A 19,325-nucleotide genomic window follows, 5' to 3' on the forward strand; every position below is an offset into this window, starting at 1 on the left:
TCAAAAAAATATAGGAGTGTGGACTACAAAAAATAGCAACAAACATACATTTATAACTTAACATTAAATCATAGTAAAATATAAAAAATACTAGTACATTTTATCGTTATTATAGTATAGTATATAACGTTTAATGAGCTATATATTAATATTAATTTAAAAATGGTTGGGGGATCATGGACTTAAATTCTAGTAATTTTTTCTTGGAAACCAATGTAGAGATTGTTTGTCTGATTTAGTCCAAGTCCAAGGCTTATAGGTCGGCCACCCCCAACAAAAAGAAATCGTGAGAGAACAATCGTAGCAACTCTTTTTCATATATAGTAGTGTTTATTTTTTTCACGAGTAATAATATTTAATATTCATATGGCTAAATATTCATATACTATTCTTTAATAATTAATCTGATAATATAGATATTATTAAACCCATGTCATAGTGCTAAATATTCCAGATAAACGATAAATAATTTGAGATATATATCAAATAAAATTGTCATACGAATATGTCTGGACAAATACTATTGGTGATGCACTATACTAGGCGGCTAATGTAATTAATTATAGTATAACAGGCGAATAGTCTGAATATGACTCAAAGAATCTATACATTCACATACTCTTTAATTACATATAATTTCTATCCATTATTACACTCTGTTGATTCATTCTTGTTTCCGTATAGAGACGATTAATTAGTTTGGCAGAAGAGAATTTTCAGCCGCCATTAATAACCTAAAATTACAATTTTAGCCTATGTTTGTAGTTCGTAGACTCGGAGCATAATATCAATTTTGTCATATTGCTTGATTCGAAAATATTGTATACACGCACCCGATCACAATTGTCGAAAATGTTCTACCCTATCATTTTCGGACATGGGACGTTTTCGGCTAAAACACGCACACGATACGGCATAGTTAGACATAAGTGACATTTTAGACGATTACGATAGTGCGGGGGCGGATCCAGGAATTCAATTCAGAAATGGCAAAAATATAAACTATAAAGAATTTTTGAAATTTGAGGGGGCCATATATGAAGAAAATTGAGAAATTTAAAAAATTAAAAAATAAAATAGTTTAACAAAAATATATTGAGGAGGGGCAAATGCCCCCTATTCTTTCTATATAGGTCCGCCCCTGCGATAGTGTGAGATATTTTTAAATTAGACATTAAAACAATGGGATATATAAAGTTAATATTCTCCCTCTCCATCATTTAATATCATATTTTTTCACTTTCGTTCATCCATCAATATATATCGCATTTCATGTTTACTATATTTAGTAAATGGCCCTACATTTCACTAACTCATTCCTCTCATATTTTATTAACTCAATATATTATAAAAGTATGTACCAAATTCCATTAACTTTTTCATTTCATTTTACTTAATAAAGTCAAACAATTTTATAAAATTTATGCCGATCAAATATAAGACATTTAAACATTTAATCATGGACGGAGAAGTAATTTATTTCCATCCGAACCACTATAAAAAGGAAGTGGAGCTAAACAAATTTCATCAACAAAATTTGGTTAAGTCTTCCCAATGGCCAAAGCATATCATGTCATGTCTTCAATGCTCTCATCAGTGCTGCTGATCATGGTGGCCCTCGATTTCACAGGTTAGCTTAAGTCCACACACTAAAATTAGTTTCTAGCTTATAATAATTCTTTATAGTAAAATCTTGGTCCCTTTTGCAGATTTTTATATCGTCACACACATTTCTAAATGTGGAAATGGCGAACATAGTCACTAATAAGTTAGTTAGTTAATAGTATTATCACTTATACTGAACTTTAATTTTGTAAAAAGTCGTGTTTGTGAAAGTTTCACGCGAGCACAATTAAACTGTTTCGAACGATATTGATTAATGAATAAAATAATATATGATGAGATATAAAGTGACTAATTTTGAACTATCCCACAAGATATTGATCAATGAAAACGGATGCCATTAACTAAAAGAATTAAAATATCACCATTTTTTATTTATGAAAAAAATGTCCTCTAGGTTATTTACAGACCTAGTAATCTTGGTACGAACTTAGCCAATTCATACCATGTAAACTATATCTGGTAAATTCTGATAAGAATTCAACCAGAATTGGTCGAGAATCAAAGGTTCGTGCGAGCACGAGTTGAACTTATTCCCGTGATAGTTCAAATTTGTGCGAAAATCAAAGATTCACGCGATTGTGCTAGTTGATAGGTTCACATGATACTAGTACAAATTTATGTGAGAATAGTTTCAACAAATGAGATCGTACATAGTTTTCGTAAAAATCTAAGAAAACGAATTTTCTTACGCAGCCGCGCAGACGGGCGTGTGCTACGGGACACTCGGGAACAACCTCCCGTCCGCGGCCGACACGGTGGCCCTTTACAACCAGTACAACATCCGGCGGATGCGAATCTATGACCCGAACCCGGCCACACTCCAAGCCCTCCGCGGCTCCCCCATCGAGGTCATCCTCGGCGTCCCCAACACCGACCTCCAGAGGCTCGCTGCCAGCCAAGCCAACGCCAACACCTGGGTCCAAAACAACGTCCGCAACTACCCCACCGTCCGCTTCCGCTACATCGCCGTCGGCAACGAGGTCAGCCCGATCCGCGACACCGCGCAATACGCCTCCTTCGTGCTCCCCGCCCTCCGCAACGTCAACAACGCCATCTCCGCCGCCGGCCTCGCCAACCAAATCAAAGTCTCCACCGCCGTCGAAACCGGCCTGCTCGGGAACTCCTACCCTCCGGCCGACGGCGTCTTCCGATCCGACGTCACCGGGTTTATCAACCCAATCGTCCGGTTCTTGGCCGACACCCGGGCCCCACTGCTCCTCAACCTTTACACCTACTTCTCTTACATAGGTAATTAATTACTACATTTCTTGATTTATGCGCGGAGGTCATGCTAATCTTCTCTGTATCCAATTAGATAACAAAGGGAGCATCAGCCTCAACTACGCGCTCTTGCAGCCCAACAGCGGGGTGACTGTTCCGGGCGGGATAAGGTACGATAATCTGTTCTACGCGATACTGGACGCCACGTACGCGGCGCTGGAGAAGGCGGGGGGGTCGGCCGTGGAGATAGTGGTCTCGGAGAGTGGGTGGCCATCCGCGGGAGGAGACACGACGTCGGTTGAATACGCGAGAATCTACAACAACAATTTGATCCAGCGTGTGAAGAATGGGACCCCGAAGCGACCGGGAAGGCCGATTCAGACGTATATTTTTGCTATGTACGATGAGAATCAGAAGGGGGGGCCGGAGATTGAGAGGAATTTCGGGATCTTTCGCCCGAATAGGCAAGCCAAGTACCCGATCAGTTTCAATTAGTTGATGAATATGCATGTGTAATAAGGACTATATATAGTCTCGTCTATTTAAATAAGGTTGGTTGCATTTGCAATTATGTTTCGAGAATAAAGTATTGTATGTATACGCCGTTTACCACAAATGCTAATAATAATCATCTGTTTATCATAAATAGATTGATTTTCGCTGACCTTGCTTTTCATAAATTGTTATCCGTATATCTTTGTTGCAAATCTAAATAATGAAAGAGAGCTAAAAAAAATTCCCACTTTTATCATACAAAATAAGAGTACTAACTTCTACTCCCTCCGTTAATTCCTTGTTACTAGCTCCCTCCGTTCCACAAAGATTGTCTCACTTTGCCCGAATACAGGTTTTAAGATATGTAACAAAAAGTGAGTTGAAAAAATGTGAAATGTGGATCCACTTTTATATACTATTAGTTTTATAATAAAATGTGAGTATGAATAAGTTAGTTGAAATGAGGTCTTCTGCTAAAAATGATAAAAAGTGAAATGAGACAAATTTTGTGGAACGGACGAAAATGAAAAAATGGAACAATCTTTGTGGGATGGAGGGTGTAATAGAGAAAATTCTTTATATCTCGTAGATTAAAAATAATGTGTCAGGAGATAGTGAATAATTAAGAAAAGAGAATAAATTAATAGAGAGGATTATTTTTTTCTAAAAAACATAGTAAATGACTTAATTATTTTGGAACTTTTTAAAAGAAAAAAATTACTCGTAGCCTGGAAAAGAAAGAGTATATTACAATATTATGATCTTGTAGATTCATGGACTTAAATAAATGATCAACCAATTTAATTTTAATTAGTCATTGTTACTCGGTGATCAACCAATTTAATTTGAAGTCATTGTTACTCGGTGCCAAACGATTTAAAATAAGAAAATTATACAAAATTTGATTTTCTTTAAATGTTAAAATTAATACAGCTATTTAACGGCCACCCGCGCGGCGAGCGCGTTTGCGACATTGTGCCACAATATTTAATGATTGATGATCCAATAATTTTTTATCATTTAGTCCAAGAATTTAATCCTAGCCCAAACGAGGCCCAATTAACTAGTCCATGAGGCAAACCATTTTTTCGGAAATAAAGACCACAATATTTATATTACTCTAGTTTTTACTCAACACAACGCAATCGGCTAACCAAGTTTAATCATAATAATAATAGCTGTAAAGAAAATTCATGAAATTAACTTAAAATGTTAATATTTACATCACCTACACTGACAATGGATAATAAGAAAAATCATAAGTAAATTTCATCCCTGAAAATAGTTACAAATTCCAGTGAAGACCAAATTAATAAAATTTTTCGACCCTTGAGTCGGCGATGGAGTCGATCGAGCCCAATCCTACCCAGATGACTGACACCCACCTGAATCTTCCACTATAATCAACACATAATCGACAATAATATATGGTATCAATTTGATGAATCAATTATATAGTTTCACTTATAGGAAAAATATTAATAATGTTGTTTTCTATGTATGATGACTTGACGTAGCTTAAAAGTAGTAGTGTATAGTAATACTGATATTTCATTATGAACTTGATACAAGTGTCCGTGAACTATAGCCTTGTAGTCACATCCTAGTTTCCTTTTAGTTGGTCGTGGATTTATGAAAGTTTTGTTTAGGAGTTTTAGGGAAAAAACAAGAATTTCCCTATCCTTAGGCCCCCTAAATATAGCAAATAAGTAGGACATGGTGTTTCAACTAATTTGTTGAATTTTTTGAGTCCTTAGATATCTTCATATTTGTTATTGCCAATGTGTCAACACCTCATTCTATGCTCTTTAGTTATTTTCTTCAAATGAAAATATCCTTGTCTACGCGCAAAAAAACTTAATGATTGCAATACAATTCTTCTAAAACAATTAAACTGTCTAATTTTGTAAAATGGTTATCTTAATTTGGTTTGGTATCCATTATACTCCTTTCTAGCTCTAATATTGTAAATGGAAATATTCTCAATTTCTTCTCAAATATGAGATCCCCATTTGCTAACAATACACATAAACATCATTTCATTTATTCATTATGAATGTTTTAGTCATATAAAATCACATTTTTTTGTATCTACATATACAAATTACTTAAACAAATTAAACACTACAAAACTAATAAAAATTTGGGACCTGATTTTCACTCAATTAGTATTTCACAAATTGCAATTAAACAAATCATCTGTAATATTCTCAACCTAACGTATATAAGATCCAACGTTTCTGCAATGTGATATACACTTTCAATTCACTAACGTCTATAAATCAATTATAGAAGATGGATGCATGTGAAACTATGATGGTATTTGGCTAGTTTTGATAACTTGAAAGCTGAGATAGTATAATAAAGTGCATTGGTGTATATAGTCCAAAACCTCGAAAAGCACACTTAGCTTGAAGGAGAAGAGCAACAAGGCCCCAAATCATTTCATAGTAGCAAACCTTTTCTGATTCCGGGCCCAATCAGACAATCATACAAGACAAATGATTTAAGATATACAAGAGTGCTTTGGAGTGTCGCCCAAAACTCTATTGTGTGAAAAGAGAGAGTGATATAGGGACATGATTCAACATTAATAACTTTGATCATTTGTTTTCCTTCTCTCTAAATTAGGATATCATAAAAATTTTAAGTTGTTTTGATTGAACTAAGCAGATAGAAAGTTATTAGTTCTAATATTATTTTATTCTACCAAATAGGGTTTCTTTAATTTGCTTACTTTGTAATTTGTTTTTTTTAAGTTTTATCTTCTTATGTCTTAGAATTGGTGCCATTATAAAGGTCAGGGATGAAATACAATATTTAATAGTAATATTTTTTATGATCACCGAAACTTTTAACCGAAAACCGTGTACCCATCTCATTTGTGGCATCACACATCCATCCGTATCAACTCTTCTGCTGCGATCATGCTGATTAAGGATATGTTCTACTCCTACTTATTAAGTTGAATGAAAATAATTAAATAAGTAGAATTATATTATGGTCTAGATTATAGGGTGAATCAAATATAAATGAAATGTATACAAAGACGAACTATGTTGAGCTAGATGAGCATTAGGGATAGACCTAGATGGGGTCGCGCGAGTTGACCAACCCCCAGTCGGCCGAAAACTCTATTAACCGGTCTTTGGCCTTATAATAATTTTGCATCTTTCTCTATTTATTGTTGTGCGATTTTTAGGGCTTCATCATAATATGTGATCATAACCGAAAGTGCAATTTCACAATTCACATAGCTAAAAACTCCCTGCCTGACACTAGCGAGTTCCGACATCATGTGTTAAACTTCCTTGATCCGTGTTTGGTCATGGAGATAGCCTTAGTGCTCTAACTTTTACCAAGGGTTCATTATTAGAACAAAATTCACATGGATGTACAGCAACATGACCTGCCAAAATGTACTACTATTTTTTACACGTGGTTGAATTGCATTAACCAAATGGACTCTTCCCTCAAGCCGTCCATTCCCAGGAGGGATTGGGGCCCTCATAATTTTAGTTAATTTTCAATTAATTATAAAAGATTTAATCTAATTTGTAAATTTGATTTGTCTTTTAAATTTTTGGGGTTAAGACATTGTTTTTGAAATTATAACAAACCAAACTGTACAAAGTTTTAAAAATAAAAAAGATTAAAGAAAGAAGAAGGGAATTAATGGAAATACGTTAATTAAGATAGAGCATGGATACAGGCAATGTGTGGGAGTTGAACTAAAAGTAATCAGTCGGATAAATGTTTTATTTTATTCGATGTTAGTAATTAATTGGGTAAATATTTGATTTTATTACATGGGAGTACTAGTTATATACTCATTTGCCATATTTTTCACATAGAAATAAACAGTTCCATTTTTATATGCTGTATTACTTATTCATATTGAACTAATTAAAGGAAGGGGAGATGGTGGCTATCATTGATAATATGATATCACCCGCATGTGAGGAAAATTTTAAGTCTTAGCCTCTTAGGTAAACTTTGTACTCAATCCCTAGCTATAAAAAATGATCCATGTGTCACCTATTTACCCGTAGAAGTACCTGCACTACATATGTCATACTTTTATTAATACATTTGATGTGACACAATATTGCAAGAGCTTATGCTTATTTATTCCAAATTTATATAGGTTAGGTTCCGCCCGCTTATTTACCAACCACCGTACTAAAATTATGAAACAATCTAGTCAATCCAATAACACAAATTTAAACCAGTACTAATTTAAATCTTAGATAAAGATTCATACTAAGTTAATTAGTAGTACTGCATATTTTGTCTAAACACACAAACGTCATGTCATCTTAATTATTACCACCAATTATACTGTCAAGACTCAAGTCAAGACATACATTATTCATAGTCGAAAGATCAATTATGTACACTTTCTTTGTCCCATTTCGTGTGATTCATAGCAGTAGTATTTTTTTTTGGAAGGTTCCACTAGAACATCTCGGGCAGCGATTATTATAAAGTTGGGATTGAAGATCTTTTGATGAATCTAAATAATTATAGATTACTAATATTTTATAACACGTGAGAAGAGTATATAGGTGGCGTTTGGTTGCCATGACTAATAATCATGAGACTATCCAATTAGGATTAAGTTGTGGGATTATTTTAATTGGAGGGGGAGGCTATGACTAATTATCATGAGACTATCCATCTAGGATTAAGTTGTAGGGTTCAATCTCATGAACCAAACATGATACATATTTAATCATGGGATTTAATCATGGCAACCGAACACCCCTATAGTATATTATATCCGGACACATTAATTTGTTATAATTGTGATGATAAAAATAGTACTATGAGCCATCTACTTTAGACCATATACATACTTATAAATTAAGTAGTGCTAGTTTAGTCCATTTCCTAAATTCATTTGGCCCTTAATATCTCCCTGAATTCTCTCCCCATCACTCTCTCTCCACCTCTTTTCCCCTCACAATCTCCCAATCCAACACAAATTTCTCACAACTAATCAACCAATGTCCTCAGACAAGAACGCCATGGCCGGCAACATGGTCCACCCCGACCCCAACCTCTCCTCCTCTAGCGGCGGCAACATGGACGACTACCGCAACAGCAGCTTCAACGGGTACGAGCCCAACCGCAACAGCGGCGAGGGCTCCCCGATGATGATGTCCCCGTGGAACCAGCCTGGCCCCTTCGGCCAGGCGCCAAGCAAAAACTCGTCCGAGCAGCTCCAGAACAGCCTCATCGGCTCCCTGGTCCGCGAGGAAGGACACATATACTCCCTCGCGGCCAAGGACGACGTGCTCTACACGGGGTCCGACAGCAAGAACATCCGCGTGTGGAAGGGCATGAAGGACTTTTCGGCCTTCAAGTCCAACAGCGGCCTCGTGAAGGCCATTATCATCGCGGATGACAAGATATTCACGGGGCACCAGGACGGGAAGATCCGGGTTTGGAAGATCAGCCCGAAGAACCCGAATGTGTACAAGCGGTCGGGGACGATGCCGACCTTTTTTGACATATTTAAGGCGTCGATCAAGCCTGCGAACTACGTTGAGGTGTGATATGAATATATTTATTTATTGAGGAAATCTCCTATGAGCACTGCCACATCATGCGTAATAAACCACTAAATATTGCATGATAATTAGTGCGCCTATGTACGTGCACTAACACATTAAAGTGCGTGTCATATTTATTTTATGCATTAAGGAAGTTAAGAATCTACATATTATTCCTTTCATTCATCATAAATTATCTCACTTTAACTTAGCAATATGCAAAGGATGGTATATTTAAATGGGTAGTGAAATGTGTTTTCTACTTGTCTATGTACTTCTCTGTCCCCCATTGTCCCCATTAATTGCCACGGTTTAATTTAACACAAGTTTTAAAAAATAGTGAAAAATAGTTGGAATAAGTTAGTGAAATATGAATCATACTTTTATATATTAATTTACACTCACAAGAATAGTTAAAAAAAGGGTGTCAATTAATGGGGATGAAGGGAGTAATAATTTTGTGATAAAATATAAATGGAACGAAGTTAATGAAATGTGGAACCTATTTAAGAAAATAAATTAGTAACTTTTAATATGGGAGGTAGGAGTACTATATAAGTATAATGTGAATTGGATGGACTGATAATATAGAGTAAATAAGAATGAAATAAAATATTTTATCACAAACGTCCATTTTTGGCAAAATAAAACATACTTGCACTCTGAATGGATGGAATTATTTAGTCATATTTTTGTGATTTATTTACATGGATTATAAATTATACTCCCTCCGTTTCACAATAATTGTCATTATCATTATGGGCACGAGTTTTAAAAAATATAAAAAAAAATTGATTGGAAAAGTTAGTCGAATGTGAGATACACTTTTTATATTAGTTTTATAATAAAATGTGAGTAAAATGAGTTAGTGGAATGTGTGATCTACTTACCATTTATGGTAAAAATGAAGTGTGATAATTATTATAGGACAGACCGAAGTGTGATAATTATTATGGGACGGAGGGAATTTTAATCTACTAAAAATAGGAAGTGATTAATTTTAATAATATCACTCCATTATGTATGATAAAAATATGGTTATTGGTTGTGAACTGACTTTACTCTCTCTTTTATCTCCCAACGTTTTCCTATGAAGGTCCGGCGCAAGAGGAGCGCGGTGTGGATCAAGCACACGGACGCCATCTCGTGCCTGAGCATGGACAAGGAGGCCGGAATCCTCTACTCGGCCTCGTGGGACAAAACCTTCAAAGTGTGGCGGCCGGACCACTCCAAGTGCGTGGAGTCCGTGAAGGCCCACGACGACGCAGTCAACTCCGTGGTGGCCACCACCGGCGCCATGGTGTACACCGGGTCGGCCGACGGCACGGTGAAGGCGTGGCGGCGCGAGCAGAAGGGGAAATCGTACAAACACACCCCAACGAGAACCCTCCTGACGCAGGAGTCGGCGGTGACGGCGCTGGCGGTGAGCGACGCCGACAGGGTGGTGTACTCGGGGTCGTCGGACGGGGTGGTGAACTTCTGGGAGGCGGAGCGGCACGGCGGGGTGTTGAGGGGCCACAAGCTGGCGGTGCTGTGCCTGGCGGCGGCGGGGCGGCTGGTGATGAGCGGGTCGGCGGACAAGGCGATATGCGTGTGGAGGAGGGAGGGCGGCACGTGCGCGCACACGTGCCTGTCGGTGCTCACGGGGCACACGGGCCCGGTCAAGTGCCTGGCGGTGGAGAGGGACAGGGAGAGGGGGGAGAAGTGGGTGGTGTATAGTGGCAGTTTGGATAAGTCGGTCAAGGTGTGGAGTGTGTCGGAGGTGGCGGCGGCCGACCAGTTTCACTGGGAATCTGCTTCCATTCCGTCCGCCAAGTATTGAGGAATCATAAATTCATAGCTTCTTCATTTTATTGTAATGTCATCATACTTTAAGCTTATCACTAATTCAATAATTAGTTACTACTGTATATTGTATTACTAGTTGATTATGATATTTTCCTAACATTTGCCATATTTTGAGCTTCATTTTCCATCCTATTACTAGGGGTGTCAAAATGGATACCGGGTATTGGATACCCGATATCTGAACCCGAAAATATCGGATAATTGAATATCCGAAATCCGATTTTTCGGGTATCGAATCAGGATCGGGTAGTAAGAATTTTGGATGATCGGGTATACCCGAAATACCCGATTTATTTTTTAAAATTAATAAATTATATTTTTATTATAATTAAATGTAATTTAATTTCTTAATTATCTTTTAGTTAATACTTGTTAGCATATAAGTAAGATATTAGTGATTTAGATTTATGAATTGTGATAGGTTATTGTGGATGAATGATTGAACTTTTGAATTATTGAATTGTGATGTTTATTAGGGAGGATGTTATTGTGATAGTTTTTTTTGTGAAATATGGACAAGTTTATTCATATTAGATAAATCAAATATTACATGGGTTTTAAAAAAAATAGTCGAGTGCCACAATTTGGTAAGGAATGTATTCACTCTCAACCTCTGCCATCCACATAAAAACCAAGCTCTAGTCCAACTAGGTGCATGCCCCTTAGGTACTGCCCCTATTTTAACTAAATAATATGAAATAAATTCTAAAATTTTGTAGTTGATTTAAAAAAAAAAAAAGGTCAGTCTCAATCGGGACTGGATATCCGAGTCGGGTATCCAAAATAAAAACCGGGTCGGGTATCGGGTATGGGATTTTGGGAATTTCGGGATCGGGTATCCGCGGGTACCCAATTTGACAGACCCTTAATATTGCTCTATATATATGCATATGATTATGAAACACGGGTTAATATGGAATAATTAATTTAATTGCTTGTAAAATTAGGAAAAATATGTCACTCTTATTGTTTATTTCTCATACTATATACTACCTACTATAATTTTTAAAATCTGAATGACAAATTATAAAGTTGTAAACATTCTTAAATGTTTTATATGTCTAGATTTGTTTAATTAGCTGTTCCCCTCGTTATACTATTAATACTCCCTCCGTCCCATGTTACTTAAGAAGTTTCTTTTTTTTACATGAAATTCAAAAAAATTGTGTTTGGTGAGTTAAATAAATTAGAGGAGAAAATAAAGTAAGAGAAAGGAGAGAGAATAAAATAAAAGAAAAAATAAAGTGGTGAAATCAGATGTTTGTTTTTAGCCAAAAAAAAAAAGAAATGACTCAAGTAATTTGGGACAACCTAAAATAGAATACGACTCAAGTAATTTGGGATGGAGGGAGTACAACTTCTTCTTAATTCTTTGTTACTTAAGCTCAAAAAATATGGTGTGGTCGTTCATGTTGTCGTATTAATACTTATTTGGATCCCTATACATTCAATGTACTCCCTCCGTCCCATTGAAGATGGTCCACTTTCCTTTTTAGTTTGTCTTTGTCCCAATCAAAATGACCCATTACTTAAAATGGAAACACTTTTATCTCTACTTTATTTCCTCTCTCTTACTTTATTCTTTCCTCTTACCACACAAAATATAACTGAATAAAATCTCGTGCCGCCCAGGAAAGGAGTCATCTTCCTTAGGACAGAGGGAGTAAGACACATGTAAAAGGTTTTGTGCGTACTATTAGTTCGGTCTTCTTCGTTCAAGAATACAAGAGCTTATATTCAATCCCTGTTGTTTCATTCCTTCTTGTTATTAACACCCACAACACATAATTTATTTTTGTTGTATCTTAAAAATATCTTCTATTTAAATTGGTCAGTGAAAATATTTGATTTTAACCCATTATTTTAGTATATGTAGTTAATCTGATTTCGTGAGAGAGGTATAATAGATTTTAATGAGCCCAAGTCCAGGACTTACCTCTTAAATAAGCCAGCCCAATAAAATTGTTCGCATGGCTTCTTTTCGAAATGTTTTTAAAGCCCAAAACTTGTACTCCGTATAATTATTATTATTATCAACAAAATTTGGAGGACTATATTACCTTATTTTATACTCCTTCCATCAGCCGTCAAAAGTCTAATTTCTTAGAGTACGAATTTTAAAAAATGTTTAAAAAAGTGAGTGAAAAAACTTAATAAAATATAAGTCTCACTTGTTTATATATAAGTATTAGTGTTAAATGAAATGTGAATAGAATAAGTTAATCGAATGTGAGATCTTATTATTATTTATAGTAAAAAATGAATGGGGACTCTTATTCACAGACGGAGAGAGTATTCAAGTGTGTCAAATTTCACCTAAAAGTCATTCGCATTTATAAATAATTAGTTTTATTTATAACTCAGATGACTTTGGAGGAAATTGTAAAATATATATCCAACAAAAAAAATGCAAAAAGATATAAAAAAGTTTCATAAGAAAATTATAAATATGAAGATAAGCTATACTAATTAAATTCAGATTTTCCTTACCTAAAATTAAAAAATGATAACGATACACCATTAGTTAAAACTCATATATCATAAAATTGACACATCTTCATTTACAATATAAGTTAATACACAAATTTGCATTAGAGTGTATGACTTAATAAAAATAAAGGAAGATGGAGTCGCTTACCAAAAAATATAATTACTACAAATTTTGATAAGAGGATGTTGCAGTTGCACTGTCATTTTTGGAAAATTCCCAAGACTCTCTCAGCCTGCAAGCTTCAATGTGCAAACAAAGCAAAAGTCTAGTATTCTTTGATACACAGAAAAAAATTAGGAGTAATAGATTAAAAAATCCATGTATTTCACGAGACAAAAATAAAGACGGATTTAAAAAGTAGAATTTGTTGGGCCAGACACATTGAAAAAGATTTACATACGTACGTAGTAAGGCACAAGCGGTGCGGCGGCCTACTACAGCTCAAAATACAAAATTTAATACGATGAGTTTGGACTACCTCGACTCCACTTGAATCTGCCACATGTTGAAAGTGTAAGTGAGAAAGTTTGATGAAGCATTATTATCAACTACTGTTATACGTCGATATATGTTAGAAGAGATATCAATTCAGACAAAGATTTTTCAACAAACGAATAAAAATTAAATATGACAAATTTGAGGAGTGTGTTTTCGATATATTTAAATTTTTTTGCTTCAACTTTAGTTGAACCCCTTGGGTGTGGATCAGAGGCAAATACCTATGCATCGGATTTCGTCCTAATTTATTTTAATTTAGTAGTACTACTATTATTAATAATTAATGAAATGGATGGCTTGTTTAAAATCGAAATTAGTGATTAGTCCAAATTAGATACTATGATTTTATGATTAATTAATTAACCTTAATTAGGAGTAATTGGGGATTTTTATTATTATAGCTTAATTATTTTCATCATCATGCATGCGGGTAAGTTATAACTCTGCAGAAATATTTATAACTAAAATAAAGTTTGAGGCTGAAAAGTGGCGGATCCAGGATCCGGAAACGGAGGGGACGGAATATATAGTATTAGTTTGATATAGCTATTCTTTTCGTTGTTCGGGGCGACGCCGGAGGCAAACTGAAGGGGCGGATATGATAATTTTACGTCCCGATAAAGGGAAAATAGTCCCCCCCCCTCCGAGATCCGCCACTGGCTGCTGAAATTGAACATTGCCAGGAGCCTAGGACTATATGCCCCCTCCGAGCAGCCATTTGCGACCACTTTATCTAACAATTTAATTTGCATACTCCATATTTCAAAAATATTAACTATTGAATGAAGTCCAAGAAGTAAATGTTTAATAGAGTATTAATTATATAAAGAATAACCAAAATATTATGTAAATGTTAAAAGATCATGCTAACTTATGGAGTAATTATCTTCTCATTTGAATTTACAAGATAAAAATTCTAACTTGTGAGTATTCTTAATTAAATCTTGACATATCAGAACTGACATTTTCTTATAAACTAGTAAATCGAACATCACTTACTGTGGTTACTTGTAACTATATATTGAAGTTTTTGATATATGAAATACAGCTTGTACATTAATAACAAGGAGAATAATCTCATTGAAGGTACCCTTTACAAGTGGAATGGATAAATTCATTCATTACTAATGGCCAGGAATATAAATTCATAAATATCTTTCATGTCGTCTACTAATTATCACATATGGCTGAAACCTAGAATGTGTATGAAACCACTTCCATTTCAAAATATTTGACTCGGCCCGGTCAGCCATCCAGCTATGCATAACCCCACACCTGCACTTCTTGTCACTCCATTCAATTTCACTATTATTTTTACCACGAAGTTTAATAAAATACTGATATGAAGAAAGATGAAATATAGTCAAAAGGTAAATACTAGTAGTACAATATTACAATAGATAAGAGTAGATAAGAGATAGATAGATAAAAAGATGATAAAGAAATTAGAGATTAAATGTGTTAGATTAAAATATTATGAAGAATAATATAGAGATTAAATGTGTTGATTATTATAGGAGAAAGTGAGTACTAAATTTCATCACAACTATACAAGTATATAAGCATAAGGAATAATGGTATACAAAAAGAGAGACAAAACTTGTCATTTAAATTTCAAACTCATCCCATTCCCCCCTATCAAATAAAGCCCCACTCCCTCTCTCATTTCCTAAAATCTACAATCCACATGAAGAAGAGCACACAACCACCACTCCTCTCTCTTTCTCTCACTCTAATTATGTTCTCTCTATTTGCCACTCCCTCTTCCCAACAAAATGTGACAACCTCAATCTCACAACAATTTAGAGAAGCCCCCCAATTCTACAATGCCCCATCCTGCCCTCCAATCGAGGACGTCGACAGCGGCAGCGTCAACAGCAAGCAGTTTATTTGCTCTAGTGACGCTGTCCACGTGGCCATGACCCTGGACGCGGCCTACATCCGCGGGTCGATGGCCGCGATCCTGTCGATCCTCCAGCACACCTCGTGCCCGCAAAACGTGGTCTTCCACTTGGTCGCGTCTGCCTCGGCCGACGCGCCCCTCCTCGGCTCCACCATCGCGGCCTCCTTCCCGTACCTCGCCTTCGAGATCTACCCCTTCCGCGACGCCGCGGTGGCGGGCCTGATCTCGACCTCCATCCGGTCCGCCCTCGACTGCCCTCTCAACTACGCCCGCAGCTACCTCGCCGACCTCCTCCCGGCCTGCGTCCGCCGCGTCGTCTACCTCGACTCCGACCTCGTCCTCGTCGACGACATCGCCAAGCTCGCCGGAATCCCGCTCGCCGCCGGCAGGGTCCTGGCGGCGCCGGAGTACTGCAACGCCAACTTCACCGCCTACTTCACGCCGACGTTCTGGTCCAGCCCCTCCCTCGCCGGCACCTTCGCCGCCCGGAATGCCTGCTACTTCAACACCGGCGTCATGGTAATCGATCTCCGGCGGTGGCGTGGCGGCGGGTACACGGCGAGGATCGAGGAATGGATGGAGCTGCAGAAGAGGATGAGGATCTACGAGCTGGGATCGCTGCCGCCGTTTCTGCTGGTGTTCGCCGGAGAGATTGAGCCGGTGGATCACCGGTGGAACCAACACGGGCTCGGAGGGGATAACTTCCGCGGGCTGTGCCGGGACCTGCATCCGGGCCCGGTCAGCCTGCTGCATTGGAGCGGGAAGGGCAAGCCGTGGGCCCGGCTCGACGCCAGCAGGCCCTGCCCGCTCGACGCGCTCTGGGCGCCCTACGATCTGCTCAAGCCTCCCTATTCATTCGATTCTTGATTGATGAGGGAATTTTTCGTGTTTGTAAGTAAATTCCTTGGTAAACTCTGTTTTTTTTCGTGTATAGAGAGATGTTACATTCATAAATTTTTCATTGTATTAAATGTTACTACAACACAATATACTGAAAAATAATGTTGTCCTGTTTGGGTATAATAATTTGATTGTATGTGCCATAATTTTAGATTGTTTGAAGATGAATGAAAGTTCTTTTTCCATGATTAAGGTAAATTACATTAGCTTAAGGAGCAAGGAGGATAACTTATAAGAATAGATAATAGTAGTAGTACAAAGCAAAAAATTTAAACATATACTCATTTCTCTTAATATCAATTAGGTTTTGAATAATTGATCTATTTTTATGTGTCTATGGATGGGATCGTACGTAACTTTTATAAAATCTAATATGGTTAGATTAGTTCTCATGTTCGAGTTGAGTGTACCGCCAACTTTCATGTGTCAATGAATGGGATCGTACATCATCTTCGTAAAATCTAATGTGCTATCAAATTGGATTCATGTTCAAATTGAATGTATCCCCAGAAATGATGGGACATAAGTGATCCTGTTCAAATATTATATATTGAAATATTTACGGGTGAATCGTATGAAATATACAGTGAACTAGTAAAAGTTAATTAATATAGGATAACATAATGTCTTTGTATAAGCATGAAGTAAAAGAGATCGGCTTAAATGGCAAGGGAATTAACGCAGAAACGAGAGTAATGCCTCTCTATGAATGTGGAAATGATTGAAAAAAAAAAATAAACTCGAAATAAAAAAGACAAAAGAGGAATGATTCAGCACATATAAATATAAACTATAGTGATACCTTTATTCAACTTTCATCATTAGTATATGTGAAATAACAGATGGCTTCTTTTTAATACATAAAAAGTCAGCCACTTAGATTATCTGTTAACTAAATTCAAATACTATGATGCTTCTTTTAGTTGTTGTTTTCTAATAAATTCGTTTTAATTTTTATAATGGACAAAATAGAGCCTGCAATGCATATGCTGACCTTTTAAAACACACCTAACATGGAACAGCTAATTCCAGTTGCTATTCTTATTTAAAATTCAATATCATATTGAATTAATATCAATTTCAGTTATTTAGAATCTAGAGATGATTAATTTAAATAAGTATTATCTGAGGGTATTTCACTTATAGTCAAATTTCTATTAGAGTTTGGCTTCTGACTTAATTTTGCCCTTCATACTTGTATCACGGTTTTATGCCACATCGTTTTAATTTAATTTTGAATATAGAGCTATATAATCATAATTTATCACGAAAAATAAATTTCATTTTACAGCTAGTGACGGATAACTAGGAGCTTAAATCCCACCTAAAATTTTTCTAATTGATTAAAATCGTCGATTTTTGATATTTTATGTAAATTTTAGTTGAAAACCCCTTATCATCGTAACAAAATAATGAAATATAAATAAGTTAGTATCTTAAAATTTCTGAGCTTAAAATTTTATTTTATACAGTCCTACTAAAATAAATTTCTGTCTCCATAATTTGTTAGACGAATTTAGTATTTAATGGAGTACTATATCTGATATCCGTGAGTCTCATTTTCAATTAAATTTTTAGTACTATAATGTACTGTACCAACTTAAGTTATATACTATTACTTAATTAATATCGTGTCTAAAACACAACATCAAACAAAAAGAAAAGAAAAAAAAAACATGTTTATTTCTGGTGAACCAAACATTGAAAGGTCGCATGTTCCAAATTTGAAAATGATTGCTTATGACTTTCAAAATATATCAAATGATTAATTAGGAATAAACTTATGTCAAAAGTTTGAAATTTTGTTTAAAGATGCGTCGGTGGAACAACGAAAGCACATAGAAACAGCCCCACAAAGATAGATCAATTAGATACGCATACATTCCATATCTTTCATAAAGGAAAAAAGAATTTATTTTAATCCTTGCATGGTCGAATGGCATGGACTCGTTATCCTAAATCTAATGGTCAGACGTTCGATCACTTGGGTACCGAGCGATCTTAATTTTTTGGGCCAATTGTCCCACCTTTCAATGCGCTAGAATTTGGCGAGTTTTACATGTCTTCTAAATTCGGCGAACAGAGCCTTAGGTAGTTAATGTTGACGGTGACTTTGACTGCCTTTAGAGGACTGGCGTCGGAGCTGTCGCCGGAAATCGAGAAAGGGAAAAGGGGGATATATTTGGGCCTGATAAATTAAATAGAGTAGCCTCAAGTTTGTGGTAGTATTTGGGCCTGATTTAATTTAGATTTGCTAAAGCTAATTAAAAGAGCAATAGGGCCAAGCTAGTTAACTAAATAATGGCAGAGATAATAAAATGAGTTGGGCTGTAATCATTAATTTGGGCATTATTATGAGCTTCATATATTGGGGTCAGCAAAAATTAGATGTTGATTCATAATCATAAGTCATGATATTTTTATGAGCCCATCAAAACCTACTTTGATTTCACCTTCTAAAGGTTCAAAAAGAAAAATTTGTGTATGTGTAGACTTAATAGTAGAGTGGTGTAATAAGGTTTAGTGTTTGAGTCCTGCGTAACATGATTTTTTAATTTTTGTTTATTTATCAATAACGCCTATATACTAGTATTTCACAATTTGCACTGATAAAGTATGCAATATCACAGATAAAAGTAGTACTACTATTCAAATGAAGAAATATAGGATATGCCTTTGAATGTGTCAAACAGTCAAAGTTTCTATGACAATGAAGATTCTGTCGGAGATTTGATGACAGATTTGTCCAAATCATAATGCGCGCGGACCTAGTAAAATTTTTATT

General features: G+C 36.0%; 3 protein-coding genes across 3 annotated transcripts; all 3 read left to right on the forward strand.

The window, feature by feature from the left end:
- The first annotated feature begins 1,501 nt into the window (after nucleotides 1-1,501).
- LOC125219816 (glucan endo-1,3-beta-glucosidase, acidic-like) lies at nucleotides 1,502-3,493 on the forward strand. Its single transcript, XM_048121890.2, has 3 exons — nucleotides 1,502-1,630; nucleotides 2,320-2,874; nucleotides 2,942-3,493. The coding sequence occupies exons 1-3, from the start codon at nucleotides 1,555-1,557 to the stop codon at nucleotides 3,340-3,342; spliced, it is 1,032 nt and encodes a 343-aa protein (XP_047977847.1). The 5' UTR covers nucleotides 1,502-1,554; the 3' UTR covers nucleotides 3,343-3,493.
- Nucleotides 3,494-8,257: 4,764 nt separating this feature from the next.
- LOC125223529 (protein JINGUBANG-like) lies at nucleotides 8,258-10,854 on the forward strand. The gene is made up of 2 exons (XM_048126714.2): nucleotides 8,258-8,897; nucleotides 9,997-10,854. Exons 1-2 carry the CDS (start codon nucleotides 8,352-8,354, stop codon nucleotides 10,720-10,722), a joined length of 1,272 nt encoding a protein of 423 aa, XP_047982671.1. The 5' UTR covers nucleotides 8,258-8,351; the 3' UTR covers nucleotides 10,723-10,854.
- A 4,491-nt stretch (nucleotides 10,855-15,345) lies between these two features.
- LOC125185363 (putative galacturonosyltransferase-like 1) lies at nucleotides 15,346-16,732 on the forward strand. Its single transcript, XM_048081889.2, has one exon. The coding sequence runs from the start codon at nucleotides 15,425-15,427 to the stop codon at nucleotides 16,505-16,507; it is 1,083 nt and encodes a 360-aa protein (XP_047937846.1). The 5' UTR covers nucleotides 15,346-15,424; the 3' UTR covers nucleotides 16,508-16,732.
- The last annotated feature ends 2,593 nt before the right edge of the window (nucleotides 16,733-19,325 follow it).

The sequence above is a fragment of the Salvia hispanica genome, chromosome 1 (genome assembly GCF_029641045.1).
Source record: "Salvia hispanica isolate PSC_SH4W2 chromosome 1, Shi_PSC_v1, whole genome shotgun sequence".
Classification (NCBI taxonomy): Eukaryota; Viridiplantae; Streptophyta; class Magnoliopsida; order Lamiales; family Lamiaceae; genus Salvia; species Salvia hispanica.